General features: G+C 38.8%; 2 protein-coding genes across 4 annotated transcripts in view; one reads left to right on the top strand and one right to left on the bottom strand.

Moving 5' to 3' along the window:
• tarbp2 (TAR (HIV) RNA binding protein 2) overlaps window positions 1-3,361 on the top strand; it is a 7,846-nt gene extending 4,485 nt beyond the window's left edge. For both annotated transcript variants that reach the window (XM_032514754.1, XM_032514753.1), the window contains exons 6-7: window positions 121-316; window positions 1,470-3,361. In XM_032514754.1, coding sequence (XP_032370645.1) covers window positions 121-316; window positions 1,470-1,627 — 354 coding nt within the window. In that variant the 3' untranslated portion in view covers window positions 1,628-3,361. The remainder of the gene's footprint in view (window positions 1-120; window positions 317-1,469) is intronic.
• tespa1 (thymocyte expressed, positive selection associated 1) lies at window positions 3,314-20,112 on the bottom strand. 2 transcript variants are annotated; one of them, XM_032514745.1, is made up of 12 exons: window positions 19,782-20,112; window positions 18,404-18,617; window positions 18,032-18,074; window positions 17,014-17,054; window positions 16,328-16,381; window positions 15,210-15,249; window positions 14,707-14,754; window positions 14,333-14,428; window positions 13,779-13,987; window positions 12,514-13,634; window positions 4,626-4,731; window positions 3,314-3,937 (listed from the first exon to the last, which is right to left on the bottom strand). In XM_032514745.1, exons 2-12 carry the CDS (start codon window positions 18,543-18,545, stop codon window positions 3,846-3,848), a joined length of 1,992 nt encoding a protein of 663 aa, XP_032370636.1. In that variant the 5' UTR covers window positions 18,546-18,617; window positions 19,782-20,112; the 3' UTR covers window positions 3,314-3,845. The 2 variants fall into 2 exon arrangements, with proteins under 2 accessions (XP_032370636.1, XP_032370637.1); XM_032514746.1 differs by lacking the exons at window positions 18,404-18,617; window positions 19,782-20,112 and having other exon boundaries at window positions 13,779-14,006; window positions 14,353-14,428; window positions 18,032-18,075.
• Window positions 20,113-22,579: the final 2,467 nt, after the last annotated feature.

The following is a 22,579-nucleotide window of genomic DNA, read 5'->3' as shown; positions in this document are numbered from 1 at the left end:
GACTGTAGTTAGAGTTTTGCACATGTGGCTCCAGTTGTGCCCACTGTTGTTTAGCCATTGAAGAAGAAAAAAAGAAAAGAAAAAAACTTTAACTGCTATGAACTTCCACTGCATACACAGCACATGGGGAGCAGAGCTGAGACGGGCAAAAGTAAAGGCTTCAGCTGCACGTGGGACTCTCTGCGGAACTCTGCTGGAGAGAAGATCCTCCAGCTCCGCAGCCACCCTCTGGGCATGCCCACTGGCTCCAACTTCTGCTCTTTGCTCAGCGACCTATCTTTGGAGCAGCGCTTTGACGTCAGTTACCTGGATCTAGGTATGTTCACTAACAGTAGCTGTAGAATAAATTACATTACATTTCCTTGTGCCAAGCACCACATTGGGACTACAGTGGAGGTTTGAGAGGAGTTTAACACTGAAAGGTTAAAAATAAAAAGTGGAGTCTATGGACATCACTGGCTACATGTACACATGCAGAAATAGCTGCATTTTAGCTAGGAGCATGTAAATATAAGGAATGAGTTGAGTTTACACTGAAATATAAAACAAAACAAATGGCATGCTGTGTGATAACTATTAGTGTCATCAGATATATCTGTGGACAGAACTTCACAGAACTAAGAGAACAGATTTGAATTTTTTTTTTTATTTATCGGGATCTCCATTAGCGGGGCCGTAGCCACATGGAGATAAGAACATGACAGAACATGGCATTAATCAATGATGGTCAGTGACGGAAGATGAACACACCTGTCATCATATAATTTGTCCGATGAACATAGATTCATAAATTCAAATTGTATTACATTTTAATATCAAACATGTTGTATTAAAACTTGTTATGGGCAACTGTCATTTTTTTACCTTCTGCAGAGAAATGTTCAAACATTAAAACAACAAGACCTTAACTGAATGTAAGGCTGGTATCTGGGATGTATTATGCATTTACATGTAGTCACTGACACATTTATTGTAACGAAAGTATGAAAAAGCTGTCAAATGCCCACTCAATTTTATAATGGAAATAATATCTGTCAGTTAAATGCTACTAAAATACACTGTAGGGCTCTTTTCAGGCGAATTGAGGTGGAATGTCAGACACATAGTCTATATCGAGAATGCTGTCTTAACTTCCAGAGACTCTTCCAAAGCAGCAACAATGGCGGAATTTTCTGTTTCATAGTCAAAGTCTTGCTATATTCTCGTGGCTCGGTTGTCTCAGTTAGTAGACCAGGCGCACGTATAATTAGAGGTTTATGCCTCGAAGCAGAGGTCCCGGGTTCGAGTCCGACCTGCATGTCTTCCCCCTCCCTCTCCCCCCTTTCTCACCTCGCTGTCCTGTCCATTAAAGGCGCAAAAGCCCCAAAAATAATCGAAAGAAAATAAAAAATATTGCTCTATTCTGCTGTTGAAGCAAACAAAACCAACTTTAAAAAGAGACGTAACATTCTTGTTCTTTCTTGTTTCAGAGGAGCGCAGTCTGAGCGGCCTGTGCCAGTGTCTAGTGGAGCTGTCCACACAGCCAATCACAGTGTGCCATGGCTTTGCTCCGAGCATAGATGCCGCTCGAGCCAATGCAGCCCACAATGCACTGCAGTACCTCAAAATTATGGCTGGAGGAAAGTGATATCATCTTCCTTATCACAGACTGGAACCTGCAGCCACGCAATGCTGCAGTGGGATCCATTTTCTCTTCGGATAACAAAGGCACTTTTGTGATGAGTTCAAATAACGTCAATTACCTCAAATGTGGAAATAGAGACTTTTTCTGTCCCCAAAATAACCCCGGATTGTCGTATGGATTTCTTATTGTTGCCAATGAAGATTTAGTTGCCCAAACATGTATTCCCTCTTCTCCTTGACATTTTGCATATTTGTCACAAATTATTTAAAAATGTATTTTCACTTTGTGTTTGCTCGGTATCAATACACAGCACTGTATTTCCCTAAGAAAAAAGTTTTAAAAGTCTTTCTCTGATTTAATAAATGGTGCTCTTGTAGTGAGTTCCCAAATAATTTCAGACAAATTCTGATGCAAAAACAATGTGTAAACGATCAAAGGGGTTTGTAGAAATTGGGCCATGGAATCACTAATTATTGGTGCTTCTTTATTCTGCGATCATTGATGGGTGGACAAAAGAAAAAAAATCCCACCCATGTTCCGAAACATGGAGAGAGAAAAGGACTGAAAAGATATCAGAAGATAATTCTTTTAAAGACTTCCCTGTTTTCAGATGAGCAAAATGCAACTTTTGTTGTATCAAATTTGAACGTTAAAAACTGAAACTGTTTGTCTTTGTGATGCTAATGTATGGACTTAAATAGTTGTTTAACATTATGAACTTAAATAAGGTTCAAGAAGTAGAAGTTAAACCTTTCTAACCATGTTACTCTTTCACAACGCGTTCACAAAGTAGAAATGGTGAGAAGGATCTGTAGACTCAGATGACTGAAAATGATGAATTGTCTTTGTAATGTGTGCAATTTTGCTTCTTTATAGAATTGGTTGATTGCTTTCAGAGCAGCAAGAGAGAAAGTACTCAGATTGTGTGTTTCAATTGTGAGGATAATTACAAAATACTCTACATTACAATTACATATAAAATCTCATTGGTCCAATTTACTCCTGAATGTGCCAACAACATTGTAAAGTGTAATTACAACAGCTTTACAATTTGACATTGACTTCTTTTAGCACACTTTTTGCATGAGGAGTGTATCCATTTACGATTGGAGTATGAGAGGAAGAAAAAAAAACAGATAAAGCAATGTTGTCATCACTTTTGACTTTCAATATCACAGACCAAACAAACCTATTATTTGGAGTTCCAATGTTTTCGAGCTCATGATAACTGCTACTGTTTAATTTATAATTTAAACCTGTGATTTTTTTTTTCTGTCAATTCCTGTCATGGAATTTGAAAATTGATGAGGGTGATTTTCCAGTACTTGCTGTGTCTTAGGTGTTAGGATTCATTACCACCCACCTTAATATACTGCCTTGCACTCAGCTGGAACAAGTATTGAAAAGAGTGAACGGTTTGGACTAGATAATGTCTTTTGCACAATGCAAGCTGACCATGTTTCTGTCATCTCCTCCCACTGGTGTGTTTGATGTTAACCTCATTCTCTGAAAAGGCAGATCTGCATCTTGTTTTTCTGATAATTCGAATAAGGAACTTAGGCTGTTTTTTTAAGTGAGTTTTAGTTGCTGAAACCCTCGACAATTATGCTGACATTTGAGAGAGACTTCTTTGTTGTGGTGGTAGAAAAGGTTGCCCAGTTTTAGAGAAACAATGAACTACAATGTGAGCTCCATGTGAAATTGAATTTGTTTCCAATAAAACATTTTTGTACATTTTACTGCCAACTGTTATATAATAACTTGAATATTCTCCAATTACCATTTTAATAATTTAAATATGGTGCGCACAGTATTTCATCAAGCCCTTTGTACGGGAACAGTTTTACTATATGATTACTAAATTCTGTATTCTGTGTTAACACTGGGGAGAAATGTAATGCTTTGCATCTCTGTCTCTACTTGAGAACAAAAAGCATCTCCAGTCTTGTGAACGTTTCACATGAGACCAAGTCTGTTTAAAATGTAAACTTTATCGTCTGGAAATTCCTTTCCACAGCACTGTACACATTAGACAACAGAAAACAGTAACAACAACACTCTGGCCTCGTCAGCGAGGTCTATTGGTTACATTTAAATATTCTGGGCCGGTTTGACTGCAGTCCCCTTTCTTGGAAACCCAAATCTTCAGTGCAGGAAAACTCCACAAGTGAAAAAAACACTACTTTATTAACACTTTTTACATGGAATTCTGTTTTTTCTGTCATCTGCTATGTGTGTTGGATGAGGGGCTGACTTCTTCGTCCACATAGCCGCTACTGTCTGACTGCATGCTGTCGCCCCGGACCACCTCACCTACATGAAGACACAAACAGTCAGGCAACGAACTCATGCACTGTATACCAGTGCACAAATGCAGATGCTGTCTGACCTGAATACACACACAAAGGTACATGCTGTATGTTCCTAGTGACAAATGCACCTGCACAATTACACACACATGCTCACACATACATCCTATTCTACACATATTTGTCTCAACTATTCAATTCACGTAATGTGTAATTTCATTACGAGACCTACAGTGAGCCCAAAGTTAAGAATTCAAAATTAATTCATTTGGCAATCAGGTTTGGGTCTAACACATGCACGCGTGCACGCACACACACACACATACAAATCGGTTTGTACATTTCTACAAACTGTGTAAAAAATGTGTAAACTGTACTAGCGTTGACTGAGAACACCCTTTTCTTAACACATGAAGAAACACAAAAACTGTTTGAACTGTGCCGATTTAGTTTTGAATGGGATCAGCAACTGTCAATCATATGTCAAAGACCTTTTATGTGTGCACAAACTTGGCCAATGAAGCCGATTTTGATTCTTTTCACTGTATTAGAAACAGCTATTTTGAAATTATGACAGACCACGTTCCTATAAATTATGACTGTCAAAGTCTACCAAAGCATCTGTTGTAACAACTGTACCTATGAACTGTGTTCATATAAAAATCAATCACACAAACAACATATAAATATACCTTTGCATTGATGTTGGTGCAACAACAGAGAGGTTGTTGTTGTTCTTCTTGTAGTTTCTGAAAAATCCGAAAATTCTCCAAAGTCTTCTTCTCCTGCACTATGCACCTATAGAGACAAAAGGTATGAAGGTACTGTAAATATTATAGGCTTGTGGTACAATACTTAAACCCCTGTACTGATGGAATATCAGTGATTAATATTACCACTTGTTCAGTTTTCAGTTTTAATCTTAGTTTAGTTTAATAGTTTAATAGTTTATTTGAACATAAAAAAAACAACAACATTAAAATAAAAGATTTATATACATGCATTCCTGCATACATATATAATTAAAATGACATAAATAAGGTCATGTACTTTTTAGCACAGTCTTCCAATATTGAAAGTCATTCAAACGCAACAAAATTTTTTCCATGTTCAAAAGGAGTAGGAAGAAGTTGATAAACAACTTATCAAGTCCGACCCCCTTTCTCTACTTTTATCCTTTAGTAAATCTTATTCTTCAGTTATTTACACATTATTATTTACACATCCTAGACACAGATGCATACATACACAAACACTTATAAACCCTCTTTTTTATTATATATATTAAATATATTAATATATAGACATACCGCATATAAATGCCAGAAACCATACAGTCTACTACATACCATCACTTCAGTCCTTTTCGTATCCCTTTAATATATTCATTTAAATAATCTCTTGAAATTACTCATTGTTATAGATGATTTCATCTCTTCACTGCCCTGTTCCAAAGTAACTCCTTTAGTTGAGATGCAGTGATATTTAGCATTCGTTCTTATAGGTTTTGTTTTATATACAAATATTCCTCTTAAATGATGTTTGCTCTCTCTTATTTGGAACAACCCTTGACACTGTTTGACAGCTGATGATTATTTATTTTGTACATAATTTGTGCAGTTTTAAAGTCAACAATATCTCTGAATTTAGTGCTTTTAATTATAAACAGTGGATTAGTTGGTGCTCTATAATGGTTTTATTTACAATTCTTAAGGCCTCTTTGAAGAATGATATAGGTTCAGTGTTGGTTTTGTAAGTGTTTCCCCATATCTCCAAACAATAAGTAATGTATGGAAGTATGAAGGAACAATACAGCATATATAATGAGCGCTGGTTTAATAAATAATTGGTTTTATACAGTATAGCAATTGATTTAGATATTTTACCATTAATATAGCGTATATGTGGCTTCCAACATAATTTTTCGTCGATTATGACGCCCAGAAATTTAAGTTCTTTTACTCTTTCAATTTCAATATCATTTATCATAAGTTTTTTGTGTAAGGTTGTGTTACGATTACCAAATTATAAATTTAGTTTTACTTAAGTTTAGTGTTAGGTTATTAGCATAAAACCAGCTCTTCATCTTTTTTAATTCATTTTCTGCTGAATCCAAGAGTTGTTCCAAATTTTCCCCAGAACAGATTAAATTAGTATCATCAGCAAATAAAATGGTTGTCAGTGTTTTTGACACCTCCCATATATTATTTATATACAAGTTAAACAACAATGGCCCCAACACTGACCCCTGGGGGACCCCACAGGTGATTTTCTTTATCTTTGATTTATGGTTTTGCAATTCAACATATTGTGTTCTGTTCTGTAAGTAGCTATTTAACCATGAAAGTGCAGTCCCCCTAATTCCATATTTGCGTAATTTCATGATCAGTAAATTGTGGTCTACTGTATCAAATGCCTTCTTAAGATCCAAGAATATCCCCACTGCATATTTGTTTTGTTCTATTGCTGTTGATATTTCTTCTACAAACTGTATAATTGCGTGTGAAGTTGTCCTATTAGCCCTGAAACCATATTGCTGATCACAAAGAATATTATGTTTAGTAATGAAGCTATCAATCCTTGTAGAAAATATTTTTTCTAATATTTTTGAGAATTGGGAGAGCAGTGAAGGCAAGGCAAGGCAAGGCAGCTTTATTTGTATAGCACATTTCAGCAACAAGGCAATTCAAATCTTTACACAAAATCAGTTAAACAGATAAAACACAAGTAAAAACAGTTAAAAATCACAAGCATAAAAAAACCGGTAAAACACATGAATAGACAGTTAAAACAAAGAGAAACATAAACACAGAATAAAATTTACAGTGCAGCATAAGAAATTTAAAGAAATGATTAGTCTTTAAAGAAAGGCAGCATCAAATAGAAAGGTCTTCAGCCTTGATTTAAAAGAACTGAGAGTACAGCGGATCTACAGGTTTCTGGGAGTTTATTCCAGATATGAGGAGCATAGAAACTGAAAGCTGCTTCACCCTTTTTAGTTCTGACTCTGGGGACAGAAGCAGACCTGTCCCAGATGACCTAGAGGTCTGGTGGTTCATAGTGTATAGCAGATCAGCAATATATTTTGGACCTAAACCGTTAAGTGATTTATAAACTAGCAGAGACTTTGAAATCATTCTTTGAGACACAGGAAGCCAGTGTAAAGACTTCAGAACTGGATGATGTGATCCAGTCTCTTGGTCTAGTGAGGACTCGAGCAGCAGCGTTCTGAATCAGCTGCAGCTGTCTGATTGATTTTTTAGGGAGACCTGTAAAACCCCGTTACAGTAGTCAAGTCTACTGAAGATAAAGGCATGGACAAGTTTTCCAAATCCTGTTGACACATATTCCTTTAACCCTTGATATTTCTAAGGTGATAGTAGCTACTTCTTGTAATTGTCTTAATGTGGCTGTTAAGTTCATCTGAGTCCATGACTACACCAAGATTCTGGCTTTGTCTGTTGTTTTTAACATTGTTGTTTGAAGCTGACGCAGACTTTTAATCGTTCCTCTCTTGCTCAAAAAAACCACCTCAGTTTTTCCTTCATTTAATTTCAGAAAGTTCTGGCACATCCAGCCGTTAATTTGTTCGTATGCACTTAGTCAGTTTTTGTATTGGACATAGTCCCCTGCGATAAGGTTATGTAAATTTGTGTGTCGTCCGCATAACTATGGTAACTATTTTGTTTTTCTCCATAATCTGAGCCAGTGGAAGCATGTAGATGTTAAACAGAAGACCCCAGATGGAGCCTTGCGGAACTCCGCACGTCATATTGTACGCTCAGATGCATAATTACCTATAGACACAAAGTAATCCCTATTCTTTAGGTAGGATTCAAACCAGTTTAGTACTGAGCAGAAAGGCCAACGCAGTTTTCCAATCGTCTATTAGTATATCGTGGTCGACCGTGTCAAATGCAGCACTGAGATCAAGTATATAAGATTGAAATTTTGCCATTATCTGTGTTAAGGTGGATGTCATTAAAGACTTTGACAAGAGCGTTTCAGGGCTGTGGTGTGGTCGGAAACCCGACTGAAAGGTATCAAAACTGTTGCTTAGTGACGAAATGGTTGAGTTGTTGAAAGACTACTTTTTCAATGATTTTACTTAAAACGGAAGGTTTGATATTGGCCTATAGTTGCTCATTAGTGACTGTTCTAGGTTGTTCTTTTTTAAGAGTGGCTTGATTACTGCAGTTTTCAGGGCCTGTGGAAAAGATACCTGAAAGAAGAGATGTGTTCACAATCTGTAGAAGATCAGAAGTCAAACAATTGGAAACATTTTTGAAAGTCCGTTGGTAAACATCAAGGCAACAGGTCGAGGTTTTCAGATGTTGAATAATGTCCTCCAGGTTTGTATGGTTGATCGTGTGAATTCTGTCATATTGGAACTATTTTTACTTGAACACTGTGACAACACATATCCTGGACTTGATATGGAGGCACTGACTGTTTGTCTAATCTTTTGAATTTTGTCTTTAAGAAGGAGGCAAAGTCATTGCAGGCCTTGGTAGATAAAATTCAGATGCTACTGGTACTGGAGGGTTTGTTAACCTATCAACAGTAGCAAACAAAGCCGGGAATTATTTGTTTCTAGAGATAATATCAGAGAAAAAGGACCTTCTTGCTTCCTCATTTCCAAATAAAATGCGATTCTCTCTTTATAGGAGTTAAATGGACCAGGAGATTTGTTTTTCGCCACCTTCGTTCACTTTCCTACACCTCTTTTTTCTGTCTCCACCAGTAGACATTTCTCCATGGAGATCTTTTCTTACCAATACAACTTTGACCTTAGTGGAGCAATGGCATCAATAACTGGTGATTTTACAGTTGAAATTATCTACAAGCTCACTGACTGATAGCCCAGAGAGGCTGGTGTGGAGGAGAAAAGCTGTATAAATGTGTCACTGGTGTTTTCAGTGATATACCGTTTTCTGATTATCTTTGTTTGGACACTTTTGGGCACAGAGATAGTGCCGTTAAAGAAAACACAGGAATGATCTGAAGAGCAACGTCAGTCACCACAACCTTGGAAATGTTCAGACCTTGAGACAATCAAGTCCAGAGTGTGCCCCTTATTGTGGTGGGCTCCGTCCCATGCTGAGTCAGTCCATAGTTCTCAAAAACACACACACACTCTTTTGTCCCCCTGTCCGGGGGCTGTCAACATGAATGTTAAAATCACCCGCAATGATTACACAATCAAAGTTAATGCAGATAATAGACAGCAGTTCAGTGAAGTCATCAATGAAGGTTGCACAATATTTAGGTGGCCTGTAGATATTTAGAACATCGCTTGAGGGGAAATCTTAATTGAAGAGCAACATATCAAAAGAAACAAAATTTCCATAACATTTTGCGTACAGTGGAATGAGTCTTAAAAAAAATGGCGACTCCACCTCCTTTCTTATTCACTCTATTCTCACTCATAAAACTGAAGTAGGGGGAGCTGACTCGATGAGAACAGCAGCGCTGTTATTATGGTCTAACCAGGTTTCAGTTAAAAACATAAAATCTAGATTGTGCTTAGTAATAAAATCATTGATTAAAAATGATTTTCCTGCCAAGACCTGACGTTTAGTAAGGCTAGTGTTAGTGTGTTTTCATTTTTTGGGACAGCTGTGTAGCTGACGAGGAATGGATGCTAAATTTGCTAAGTTTGCAGTTAAGTGCTTATTCACCATTCTTTCCTATTACCTTCACAACAGAAATTGAGGAAGAATTGAATCCACAGGGCCCGGCTTGTCTTGAAAGAGTCATTAGTATCACTAGTCCTGCAGCCAGGCCCGGCACATATCAGATAGTGCTTGCCAGATTTTGCACACAAGCGTCCTATCAGTCTGGGGGGAAGGAGTTTTCTGACATCCTGGTAGTGGTGCTTGGCGTTTTACTTTTGCCCGGGGTTGAGCCATGGGGGTAGGAAGGGGTGCATAATTGATGGGGGAAATAAGGAAGGTGTGTGGAGACATCAGTAGAGACAGCGATGAATCCTCAGAGTTCGGGGTTGGAAGGTTTGAGGGGTGCTGGACGGGTGAAGAGGGGAGTGGAGGTTTCGTGTCTCTGTCTCTGGTCTCCCTGGTCAAATCTTTGCACAGGCGGGGGCTGTGCTGGATCACTGCCGCCCTTTGTTGTGTCTTCCTTTGTTTTGTGACCTTGGCAGAGGGAGCAGATGTGTAGCGCAGAAAGTAAAGCAATTAGAGGTGAACAGCTTTACTCCTGCTGTTAAGGGAAAGTCTATCTGCTTTAAAAGATCTGCGCTCCCAGAAAATGTTTAAATTGTCAATGAACTTCAGAGAGTGGACGGTACATTCAGTTGAAGCCATTTGTTTGTCCCAACAGTCGGCTGAATCTCTCATCCTCCTCTCTGACTGACGGTATAGGACCACTGATAAACACATTTGCGCTTAGGGGGGTGACTGTGTCAAGCAGTTCCCTAAAGTCCATTTCAGCAATTCAGACTGTTGCTTTACAACATCATTTGACCCTAATGCAGATTGTTCTCACAGTTGGGTGTGCTGCCACGATATCTGGGATTTTTGGGTCAAGTCAGACACCATGTCTTTGGGAAAACATAGTTTTTGGTGTTTTTACTGTTTTTTAAATCTTTTACGGCAGAGTCACCCACAATCAGGGTTTGAGGCCCAGTTGTTAGCTTTTTACTTTTTGAATTGCTCTCAGTCCTTACCTCTGTGTGGGTGATGAGACGCAGTCCCGGTCATCATGACTGTCCAGCGTCTTGCAGCAGAGGAGCAAATCTGTTATCCAGTTGCACACCAGGTTGTTGGGGGGCATTTTGTTGCTTATTTTCCCTTTTGCAGCTGTCCACGGCTGTGTCCTACTAGGTACGGGGTTGAAGAGGCGCTCTGCCCAGATGTAATGCAGGCCAGCCGGTCATATCACAATTCTCAGGGCGCTGTGCCCCCGTTAGTCGTCCTCCCATTTCCCAGGATGATTTACTCTTAGCTTCGCACCAGACAAGTTCCAGGGAGGACCGCCACTTGTGATTATTACCAGTTCCACCCTCCTGTTTCTTTGTAGTCTTGTTGGTGCTAATTAGCCGTGTGTTAGCATACTTCTGTCCATGTGTATGGGTCCATGGTAAAGTGGTGTCATTTCCACAAGATCCTTAACTTCCATTCACTTCTAGAAGGTGAACCTTGGTTTCCAGAAGGGCAATCTTCTGAAGGATGTAGTAGTCTTCTACGGAGAAAGGAGGCATCTTGCTGCTAATTAGCTTTAGCTACAATCACTGTAGGCAGGCTTGAGCTATTGGTAGGCCACGCTCCGCAGAAAAATTTTAAAATAGGGCAATAGCCTACTATGTCTACAAAATGTAATGTCCAGTGTTTTTGAAGTGTCCAAGAGCCGCTGCTCATAGTTTCTCAGAGGAAAAGCACATTATAGCAAAAATATGCAAGCAGAAGCAGGAGCAAGCAGCAAAGCGTCTGCACTGTAAGAAGCAGGAAGCAAAGTGAAACAGGTCTGATAGTGTATGTTTTTCACCAGCCTTGTATATTGGTATCACCTTTGCCATTTTCATTTTATCTGGAAAGACTCCAGTTTTAAGATTGATTACATACATGCGTTAGAGGTTTGGCAACACAGCCAATAATACTTTGACCATGAACATGTCAATACCATTCCAGTCGGTGGACTTTTTACTCTTAAATTTGTAACGATCTCAATAATTTCTTTTTCATCAGTTCCCTTAATAAACACAGATTCATAATTTTACATTCTTGCTTAACACATCATTCATTTGTCATCTTTGCAAACTCTTCAGCTAAACTGGACCTACTCCAACAAAATAATCATTAAATTCATTTGAAGCTAAGTTCATATCCTTAACCTCGTTTTTGTGTTTGTGTCAGGAAATAGTTAGTGTCTACTTTTGTGCCTTTATTATTCTTGATAATTTCATTCCAATCTTCAATCTATCTAATCAACCTAGCTATTCCTGCATGGATAATCTATGAAAATCAGAGAGAGACAGGCAGTTTTTGAATCTTCCATAAAAATGTATCAAGAAGAGGGAAGAAACTGTGAAAGAAAAATGTGGGTGTTTATTTAAATGTTGTGGAGCAATAACAGGCACTGTGGTGTGGTGTGTTGACGCAACATAAAGCAACTCAATTAATTTATTTGACCATCACCCATAACACCACACCAAAGAGCCATGTATGATGAGCTAGAACCTAACAGCATCCATGAAGGAAAGAGCGCATTTTGCTAGAATAACTAGAATAATATTTAAACTGGACAACATTAACATGTCCTGGTTTTTAGCATATTCTTTTCATGTTAGTTTCCTAACTTTCAAAACAACTAAGTTTCTAATTAGTATTGTGATGAGCATTTAACCTGGATTAATGAGAGAGAGATGTATCAATTACCACTAGAAAATGCTTGTTGTATTTTTTGCAAAATCAACCTAATCATTCTTTATATGGTTCATTATTTCCAAATGGCGCTACAGATGGAACATACTACATACCTCATCTGGAGAAATGTTGTAACTTTTCTTTTATAATATTACATTTTTACCTGTAAAAAAACTAAATATTATCGTAAAACCCGTACCTCTTCAAGCTCAAAGGAGTTAACCTGTCGCAGGTTATTGGAGTCCTGGCCCAGGCCCTGGTGTGTCTGTGGTTTCAGGTAACAGCATTCCCCCTCGTTAAATGATTCCTCACATGTCTGGACAGGTGTGACAGTAAAAGTAAGACCAGAATCTACTGCGTTTGAAGAGGAAGAGACGTCGTCCCCCTCCCAGCCAGTCACAGTGATGCTGCAATTGGTGTAGCTAGTAGTGGGGGCTGGGACAGGAAGTGATGTGGCTGCATCCATCTGTCTGGCATCTGGCTCAGGGAAAGCTGTTTGTATATGCGATCCAGGACATGATTTATCTATGCGTTTGGTCACAGAGGAGACAGGAGGTAAAGTATTTGCTTTTGGACAATGTGTGTGTTGACAACAGAAAGGTGCCTGGTGTACATTTTCGACTATCTGAGGGCAGATTAGGTCGTATGTAACCTTGGCAACGGGTTTCAGATTAGCAGTCCTTGTCTCACTTTGAGTTGAACATGAGTCCAGCTGATGGGATTTTATCACAGTTTCTCCTGATAACACTAGAGTTGTTCTTACACTGTGAGTCCTGCTCCTGAGGTGGTCAATTTTATCAGTTGGTTTGCTTCCCTGCATCTCCCTATTACAGATCTTATCTCCATTTTGAAGAAGGTCTGTGTCCACCACAGTCTGCTGTGTATGCTCCTCTTTCCCACTGTCACAGGATTTATCACCATCCGTGACCACCTTAACATCCAAAGCTGGATTCCTGTTATAATATTCCCCCAAATCCACTTTCTTGGTCGCTGCAGTCTTGACTTTTTCCAGGACTATATCCACAACGTCAGGGAGGCTGGATTGTTTTCTGGGTGAGGGCTGCGGAGAGGTGGAGTCTGACCCGCGAGGAGAGCCCGTGTAGAGACACATCTTGGAGACGGTGTCCTTCAGCCTCTCCACCGGAGAGCGTGGCTCGCTGCGGACAGGGCTCCTGAAGCGTTCGATCCTCTCCACAGGAGACGAGGAGAAGGTAAACTCTGGTGTGGCCAGTTTCTGTAGAGGAGTGCGGGACACATGAGAGTACAGGGAGTAGAAAGCGTTGGCCATTGCTGTGAGCACTTGCACTTGTCTGAAACGACCTGTGGGAAGAATAAAATGCAATTTAAAACAAGAAACCTACTGGATGATGGATCTCATTTGCAACATCCCAGATTTACTTCACCTTCTCACAAATTAAACAGTATCATACAATTCACGTGACAGAGATGACTCCGTAGTCTTACTAGCAAGAGAGAGGCTGGGGTCTTCCTCTCGTATCCGCCGTAACTGTGAGTCCAGGAAGAGGCGGAAGTTGATGCCCTGAGACATGGAGGGGAAGGTGAAGAAGCGAGAAGGGATGCGGACAGTGACCTGCGGCTCATCGCAGCCGAAACCCAACTCGTAGAGTGTCTCCTCTGCGTCCTCCGAACACAACTGCAGGACCTCTGATATACTAGTGTGGATGTGAGGGAAAAAAAGGAAAGATTACATTTATTTTATGTTAAAAAAAATTTTGTGAAATTTGGGATTTGATAGATACAATTCAAGCATGCGTGACGCTTATTAAGAGAGTTACAAAGTGCTTTTATAAAATAATAAAACATAGGACTAATACATACAAATGAAAACATTAAAATAAAAATGAAATACTATCAGAGAATAAATATATATTAAACAGGCCAAAAAAAGATACATTTTAGGGAGGAAAAACGATTTGGTGTCCAGAATGTTGTTCAAGAGCAAAAGCCCATTGTCAGTCGAGAGAATAATGAACCTTGTAATAGTGTTGAAAACTCACCTTGATGTAGTCCTATAGGTGGAGGTGGAGAGGCAGCTGGAGGCCATGCTCTGGCCCAAGTTCAGTGACGGCAGACATAGTTTCTGACAAGGAGTACTGTGGACAAGACAAGATACAACGCATGAGAAACATATAGTAATCTAAAGTAATAATCAAAGTAAAACGCTAATCCTATAGTTACGCTTCAGAATGTAAATAAAGACTTGTCAGAGAAGCAAACAAAAAGCCTCACTTGGTTTTTGATTTGCATTATCGAAAGAAAAGAAATAAAGCTTTTCTTCTATAGAAAGGTTCCTATGAACAATTACTTGTAATACTTTTTGGACCTGTTCTGATCGGTTCATCTTGGGCTAAGGAAGAAGTTGTCCACTGACCTGGTGAGTCTGCTGGGACCTTGCTTGGATATGGGATGGAGTGCAAGGCTTCATGGTCATCGCAGAGGGAGGAAAAGAAGAAAAATAGCAACAGTCTGTTCTTTAAAGTTTCTTTAGTGTTGATTTTGTGAATTCAGAAAGTGTCTTCAAATAGTCTTTCAAAACTAAAAAAGTGTCCATATAACAGACCATACTTTAGTTATAAATGAGTGCTACAGTATCTCATTTACACTTCTGGATCATTTCAATAAAAACACCCTCAGTATGCTGGGTGTAACCCAGACCTAACACCCAGACTTGTCTCTGAGTCAAGTGTGATGTGTCGCTCTCCTAAAGTAAATATGTTCTAGTGCGGAAAATAGAAAATTGAGTTAAGTCAGTTCTATTTAGCATAATCATTTAAGCAACATGGATTAATATCAACTAATATTAGCGTATTTAATTGCCCAACGTTCCTCGTATCTTGTTGTTTTATTGTTACTGCAACTACAGTTGCTACTCACCCACTTTCAGATGTAATCTCTCCACCATTTAAACATGAAGCTGAAACAAAAAAGACAGCATTTCAGAATGAAAGAGGGATATTTTCAAATGCATCTGAATGTAGGTTTCAGTTTATTTTCAGTTTGTTGGGTGAGTTGCCCAATACATAATTTAGATTAACGCAGCACACAACTCATGATCACTGTGTGCCTAATCATGCTGACAAAAGCAGTCATACAGCTGCAGAAGTAATTAAAAATATGTATCAGGATGTCATTAAAAGATGAATGTATATATGTCGTGTTAAGTACATAAGGTGTCATCCAAACATTATCTTATCCTTGATAGGCTCACGTGGGGCTGAATCTGTCCCAGCTGTCATTGGGCGAGAGGCAAGGTATACCAATCAATCACACACAGACAACCAATCACCATGCACACCTACGGGCAATTTAGAGTCACCAATTAACCTGCATGTCTTTGGATTGTGGGAGGATTCCGCAGGACCTGGAGAAAACCCACACTGACACAGGGAGAGAACATGCCACACAGAAGGGCCCAAGCCGACCAGTGGGTTTGAACCCGGATTGTTCTTGTCATACGATGACATCCACACATGGTGTCATGTTACTGATATTTGTTTAAAGGTGTAAGACAGTTAAATGTAAGGCTCCAAGCAACGAAACTAAAGGCATTATGCAATTCTTTACCCTGCTGTTACACCCATGTTAGTCTTACGACTTAAATTGTGACATTATTTGATGTTAAATACATCAAATTTTTCTATTTGGTTATGTAAATACTGTATATGTATATGTGCAAGTGTGGATGCATTTCAAAATGTAGAAAAAGAAAAATCCTTAGAATTATTAACTTTTGAAAGGGGGAACTTTCTACTCTCCACTTTAAACCTATCCTCTTGGCAGACACACAGTAATAGGGTGTAGCACTGGACATTTCTCTGACTTATTAACATAGGTCAATCTCTGACTCTGCGTATTTGTCATCACTATTACAAACAGAACAAATGTAGAGAATTAAAAAAAAAGTCCTGACTTGTTACTTTTCTTGTGTGTTTTTCTTTATGTGTGTGTGTGTGTGTGTGTTTGTATGTGTGTGTGTGTGTGTGCGTACTTACCATCAGCACCAAGACTTAGCTCATCGTCAAAGTTGCTGCCTTTAAGCCCAGACTCTGAGGAAAGGACACACAGTCGCTGCTTTAAGTAATTTCACGTGAAGTGGCACATATCTTAATGTTCTAAAATTAACAACAAAAGAACGGCCAAAATCCTGTTTTGAAATATTGCTTGTATGTGTCACTGTTGGTACAGTATATTTACTCTACTACTTTACTTAAGTATAGATTTAAAGGAACATTTCTTTCAATTTCATGCTACCTTATACTTCCACTCATCTGCAATTCAGAGGACATATTGTAGTTTATACTGCACTATAGTTATACGACAGCTTCATTTAAATTTGACATTCTGAATCTTATCAAATATACAGTATATTAGTATCATCAAAGTGTACTTAAAGTATCAACAGTAAAATAACTACAATTCAGAATGTGAATGTTATACTATTATGTTATACTATTATAATATTTTTTTGTAGCACTTTACTGTTGTAGCTGGTCAAGGTGGATCTAATTTAATGACATTATACACTGTTGAGTAGTTTCCTTATAACAGTGTGGTTTAAGATAAAAGTGTGTTTGAGTTGATTTGCATTTACCACACGCAACAGCAAAATTGTTAGATGCATCACAGGTTTGATAAATGGTACATTGTTAGGTATGACTTTGTTTCAGTTCGTACGCACCAAAACTCAGCTGGCCAGTCTTCTCGGAGCACGCCTCGGACCTGCAACATATGAACCAATATTTATTGCATAAATACACACATAAACAGTGTCGTTTGCATGCTTCTCCTTTCAAATAAGTGATAGCGTTTACATAGATAACCTCATCTGGAGATAGCAGCCTAGCTACAGAGCACGCTTGTGAGATTAATCAGCTCTCAACAGGATGCTGACGTTTGTCAACTTCCTCTTATAGAAATGTTCACATGCAGACACGCATTAGTGTCAACACCTCCAAACTGATCTGGACATTTTCATATTGAGTTCTCAGAATACATAAACCATCACGCCGCTCCTTTTACTGTATTCTTCGGTGTTAGGAGCCATTTAGATGCACGCTGCGTGTACTACATCACTGACTGCAAGCTTCCTTCTCAGTAACTGAAATAAGAGACATGAGATAATGTCTGCGTGTGCTGAACTTCTTCCTCCAATCAGTTTCATAACAATATGACAGAACTGTTATTTTATGCGATATAAAAACCATACTCTAAACCACAGGGAAATCTTGAAAACGTGAAAGGGCTTGTGTGCTTTCTTGCTGAAACAGCCTTGAGAGTGGAGGACTTGTGGAAATGTTTGCAGATATTCTTACAGTAATTCTTTTTTTTGTTATCATAGTCAACATGGCTGTGAAACGTTGTCAGCATCATGTCATCTGATGTGTCATTTAACATTTGCAGATCTCAATTCAGAGCATTCTAACATTATGGATTAAAAGAACTGAAATACGCTTGTTCTTTCCCCAATGGAACTATAAAAATACATAATCTAAGGCTAAAACAAAAACAATACTGTGGCTACCTCACCACACCGTCTTCCTGGAACACCTGACTTCAGAGTTCAGAGTTTCCACTTTCTACTTTACTGCTTGTTAAACCAGTTTCCAACGTCTGATACCTTGTATTTCAGAGCCTGAGCTAAAAAACAAAGATCATCTTACAAAAAAAACACAGAGTAGTAAAGCGAGCCGACTCACCCACATCTCAGGAGCCAGTTCTCAATCTTTCCTGTGAAGCATCCTGTGGAAATCACACATGTACAACACTTAGCTTTATGAGGAATAAATCTCATTAAATTGACAACTCTTCACTCCATTTCACAGGGTTTTTTCACAGTTTTTTTTAACATACATGTATACTTACTTTGGAATCATTTTAAATTAATATATATATTCCTAAAAAAAAAGTCTTCCAAGTTTTCATGTTTAATCACTTATGCCATTTCTTTTCTTTTAAGTATCTGTAATGACAGAAATTACAGTGACACTAGGCTACTTGATCATGGGCATCCTCAAGCCTAATTCATCTGCAAACTGTAGATCTTCACACTCTCCTGAGTTTGGACTCACCGTCAGAAAAGACATCATCATCGGCTATAGAGGCAGAGGGGAGGTTGCACGGGGGTCCCTCAGGGTCCAGCTCCAGAGTGGGCCACTGTCGGCTGCTGTTGATCCAGGCTCGCCGCCTCGCTGTGGACGACGGGCTCTCCATCGCCTCAGTTTACATCAACGACTGGATGAATGAAGGTTTACATGCAGCCCGGGGAACATGGTGGGGTCGAAGCTAGAGGCATAAGAACAGGACAACACATTTAAATTTTTCTTCTGATGTTTTGGTTTGAATGTCTCATTTTGTAATAAGTGAGATTTCCATGTCTTTTTTTGTTTTAAAGCAGGTAAAGGTGAAAAGTGTGAAAGTATTAAAGCACTAAACCCAAAGAGAAATACACACACACACATCAGAAACGGTGCCTTTAAACAAGCCGTCAGAACTTCTGTAATCTACAGTTGTGATGTCCCAACTACATTATCTATAGGTAAGTGCTGCTAGTGCCATTACTGTCATTCCCCGGCTGCAATGATGGTGCAGAGACTCCGAGAGTGCATATGGGACCCGGCTGGAAAGTTGAATGAATTATGCTTCCTCATAAAATGTAGGCTATTATACGGCAAATTGGACAAGCCTTTTACGCAGCTGAATAGAACTTGATATATTATTGACATTAAATTAGATTGATTCCATCACTATTGTAGATAAATGGATCCGGCTTCTTTTTTTTCTTTCATACAAACATATTTCTGTGGGTGGCATTCACTGACAGTACAACTTCACTAAAAGCCAAAACGGCCAACTATCAGTCTAACCATAATATAAATTAACCTATAAGAATAAGCATGACCATTCTGCATCAAGTTCATAAAAATGCAAGTGCAATAAAATATCTGACTGTGTTAAAAAATAAAGCGCATATAAAAGATGTATACATAGATATAGAAAATCATGTAAGGACACAACAGTAAAGGAGAGCATGGAACATATCAGATAACAAATACAGAGTGACAAATCGTTAAAATTCGAACTTGCAAAAAGATTAATATTATGTATGAATTAATGCTCATTGCATATCTTTCAGTATCCAACCACACATCTGGTTAGTTTAGAAAAAAAACAGTTTTGGTGAATAGAAAACGTGCCATGCATAGGATATAAAAGATTGTTCTAAAGAATATATAAAGAGAATATGCTTTTTTGGGGGGGGGAGGACATGTTTGCCGCGAATATAAAAGTAGCCTATTTTCATGTCTTCCTTAGCCTATAATATTTTCTTGGGAATGGCCTATAATATTTTCTTGGCAGGTTGTGTTTTTAGCTGAATTATAGAAAAAACTAAATTGCAAAACTAAAGCAAAATAGCGAACAACGTTGAGAGAAGAAAAGCAGCTTTACCTTCATGGATGCAGGTTTCGACTGTTGTCAGTGGCGCTCTTTCTCTCGTTTCCTGTTGTCGGAGTTATGAGATATCTATCTGATATTTGGTAAACCGTCAAACTGCGCCCAGCCTGCGCCCTGTGATTCCTTTACGGTGACGAGTTCCTGCTAGTTTCTTCTAAATCGTGTCAGTTTGCCTGCGTGTGCGGTTGCTTCTCACAGGGGATGGAGTTTGAGTTTTTTAGCAGACTGTATAGGAAGTGACTTTGCATCTCATCTGAAATACCAGAGTTTCATCAGCGTGGGACGCAGCTGTGACACATCCTGCAGAAACACACGCAGACCGACTCGGAACAGGTTTATGGAAATGTCAGAGGTCACGTTGTGATGACCAATAGGCTCTAGCAACTCCAACATGACACAAATACGGTCATTGTTTTGTACAATTATGAATTCATAGTCCATTTAAGACCTATTCTATAACAGCTTTTTAATTTTAGGGTGGCCAGTGTGAAAACCCTCAAATCATCTGATCACGAATGGCTGCAGCTGGCATCCTTCTCCGGGATTCCCCACTAATTAACGTTAACTTTCAGGCACTAGTTAAGTCACAAAAAGACTATAACTAAATAAACTAAATAAATAATTGCTTAACGATTAAATAATCATTTACTAGCAACGACTTAGGCTATGGATCGACGACTGCCAGGTTGTTCTCCTTCACCATCACATCCACCAATGGCCACATCTGGACCACAATATTCAACAATGTATGTTAACATTGACACATGAACTTTTGGAGACTTATCAATGCCTTTCTAAAGGTCACTGATGGCTTATTAGAAAGTGAGAAACCCTTTATCCTCTATAAGCCTTGTGATGTAGCTTATTAACATTCATAACTGCCTATGGATGGTTTATTACCTTTTACCTTTGTATGTTTCATTTGTTGATGTCATGTGTTTGACACATGGGCCTACAGTCTGTAGTATGGAACTAAACAATGGTAAGAACTGCCCACTGTAGCCTGCCCTAGCTCAGTACAACTGTGCTTGCTTTATTTGATTTATTCCTATTATATGCTAATTTATGCTAGCCTATATAGTATAATCACTATCAAGCTTTAAATACCCCACTAAATGTATTTGTTAGGCTACTCTTTATTTTGCAGGAGAAAGGGTTTTGGACCTTTTACATGTCAAAGTAAGAAAAGCACAGGTGTGAATTATAAAATGAATATGGCTGAGTTCCATTTAGCTGCTTCCGTTTCAGGGTCATCATGGTATGTGCATGCTGGCTTAGCCTGTCACACTGTCCCTACTGGGACACAACAGAGCCAAGGGGGGCTGTGGATGGTGCGCTGGCAGCCAGTTTCTACACTGAAACAATATATTGTTAGACCGGATTGGGTCTATGTTTGTGTGGAACGGGGTTGAAATTTGGAAAATGAATCAATTGTATAGTAACATCAGTGTGATTGACTTCACACAGATGGGTGGATGCAGGCTTGGCCTGAAGATGGACTCCACCCTCTGTCCTGTTTACATGGGCACATGTGCTGCTTCACTGACAGCCCCCTTGCACATCCCAATATCAAAAGCCCTCCCACAAGCGAGTCAATTTTCTCCTCCCAGCGCGGTTACAGCCAGTGTTTGAGTGTGATGGGGTCTCTTCTCCTCCATCCTGACCGACTCCTCCCGCCTCCTTGCTGTTTCCCAGCCCACAGGACACCACCAGGGAGTGGCCAGTGGCCACGGAGGCAAGACTTAAAAAATACCAAGTCCGCCTGCCTTCCTCCTTCCCCACCTCCGTGTGCAAAGCAAGATATGAGCCATAACATTCTTAAACTGTTGAATGACAAAACAAAATCACAGAAGGCGTAAGGGGGAATGTCAATATTAACGTAAACATATTTATTCACGGCGACATTTAAGCGGAAAACATATAGCTAATGTAATCCCACGTCAATCATACTAAGCGGTACAACCTACCATGCTTTGCCCCGCCCAATTATCCGCCTTTGGGCCAATTACTTTTGCTAGTTGTTTCTCGTTGGCAGAAACGACTTATTCCATTGGAGGAAAGCAACAATCCTTCGCTAGTAGCTCCCAGAAGGGTGCGCTTGTTTTATCCAAGGCAACAGTGCATTAGTAAACAGGTGCCTAAAGACATTCAAAATAAGTTGAATTTCAAACACAACACCCCGTCTTTTTAAAGATTATTTTTGGGCTTTTATGACCTATAAACGTCCAGTCTTTTCATATTACTAAATATAAAAACGTTAAGGTTTGGGCATGTGGTTAGCAGTTTCTGCTGCACGTTAATAGCTCGTCAACTACGTTACAACAACAAAAGTTGAATGGTGGTAGGACCTTTTTTTAATGTGTTTTAAAAATTAAACCCTTAGTGAAATAATTAGGCAATTTAACGTTTTGGGTTCGATAACATTAGCTACTGTCCATTGCTCCAATTTTAAGTAAAAATTAAGCTAAGTTAAGGGCTAAATCAAAGCCAAATAACTATAAATGCAAGGTAACGTAATTATAAACTCGATGAAGATTGGGATGTGGTTGAAAGCCCGGAAAAAGTCTACTACGTGAGCTTTATTATTTAGTTTTTTTATTTGCATATTTGTATTTGTCTTTTTTGTCTTCTTAAAAACCAATTGTTTTTATTTGTTATTGTTTAGCTCTCTGTTATCATATTGACTTTTGGATATTCTGCTTTTGCCTTGCCTTGTCTGTCAAAGCACTTTCTAAACTCTATTTTTAAAAGTGCTATATAAAGAAACTAATAATTATTATTATAGTGTAAAA

This window comes from Etheostoma spectabile, chromosome 4 (assembly GCF_008692095.1).
Source record: "Etheostoma spectabile isolate EspeVRDwgs_2016 chromosome 4, UIUC_Espe_1.0, whole genome shotgun sequence".
Lineage (NCBI taxonomy): Eukaryota > Metazoa > Chordata > Actinopteri > Perciformes > Percidae > Etheostoma > Etheostoma spectabile.
This window is presented reverse-complemented; position numbering and strand designations above follow the sequence as displayed.

Bases quoted from the DNA above. Each gene is read 5' to 3' on its own strand.
- tespa1 (XM_032514745.1), bottom strand. From the start codon at position 18,545: ATGGAGAGCCCGTCGTCCACAGCGAGGCGGCGAGCCTGGATCAACAGC. The intron at 18,075-18,403 runs GTGAGTCCAAAC...TGATTTCCACAG, and splicing joins TGATGATGTCTTTTCTGACG to GATGCTTCACAGGAAAGATT. The intron at 16,382-17,013 runs GTGCGTACGAAC...TCCTTTCCTCAG, and splicing joins GACTGGCCAGCTGAGTTTTG to AGTCTGGGCTTAAAGGCAGC.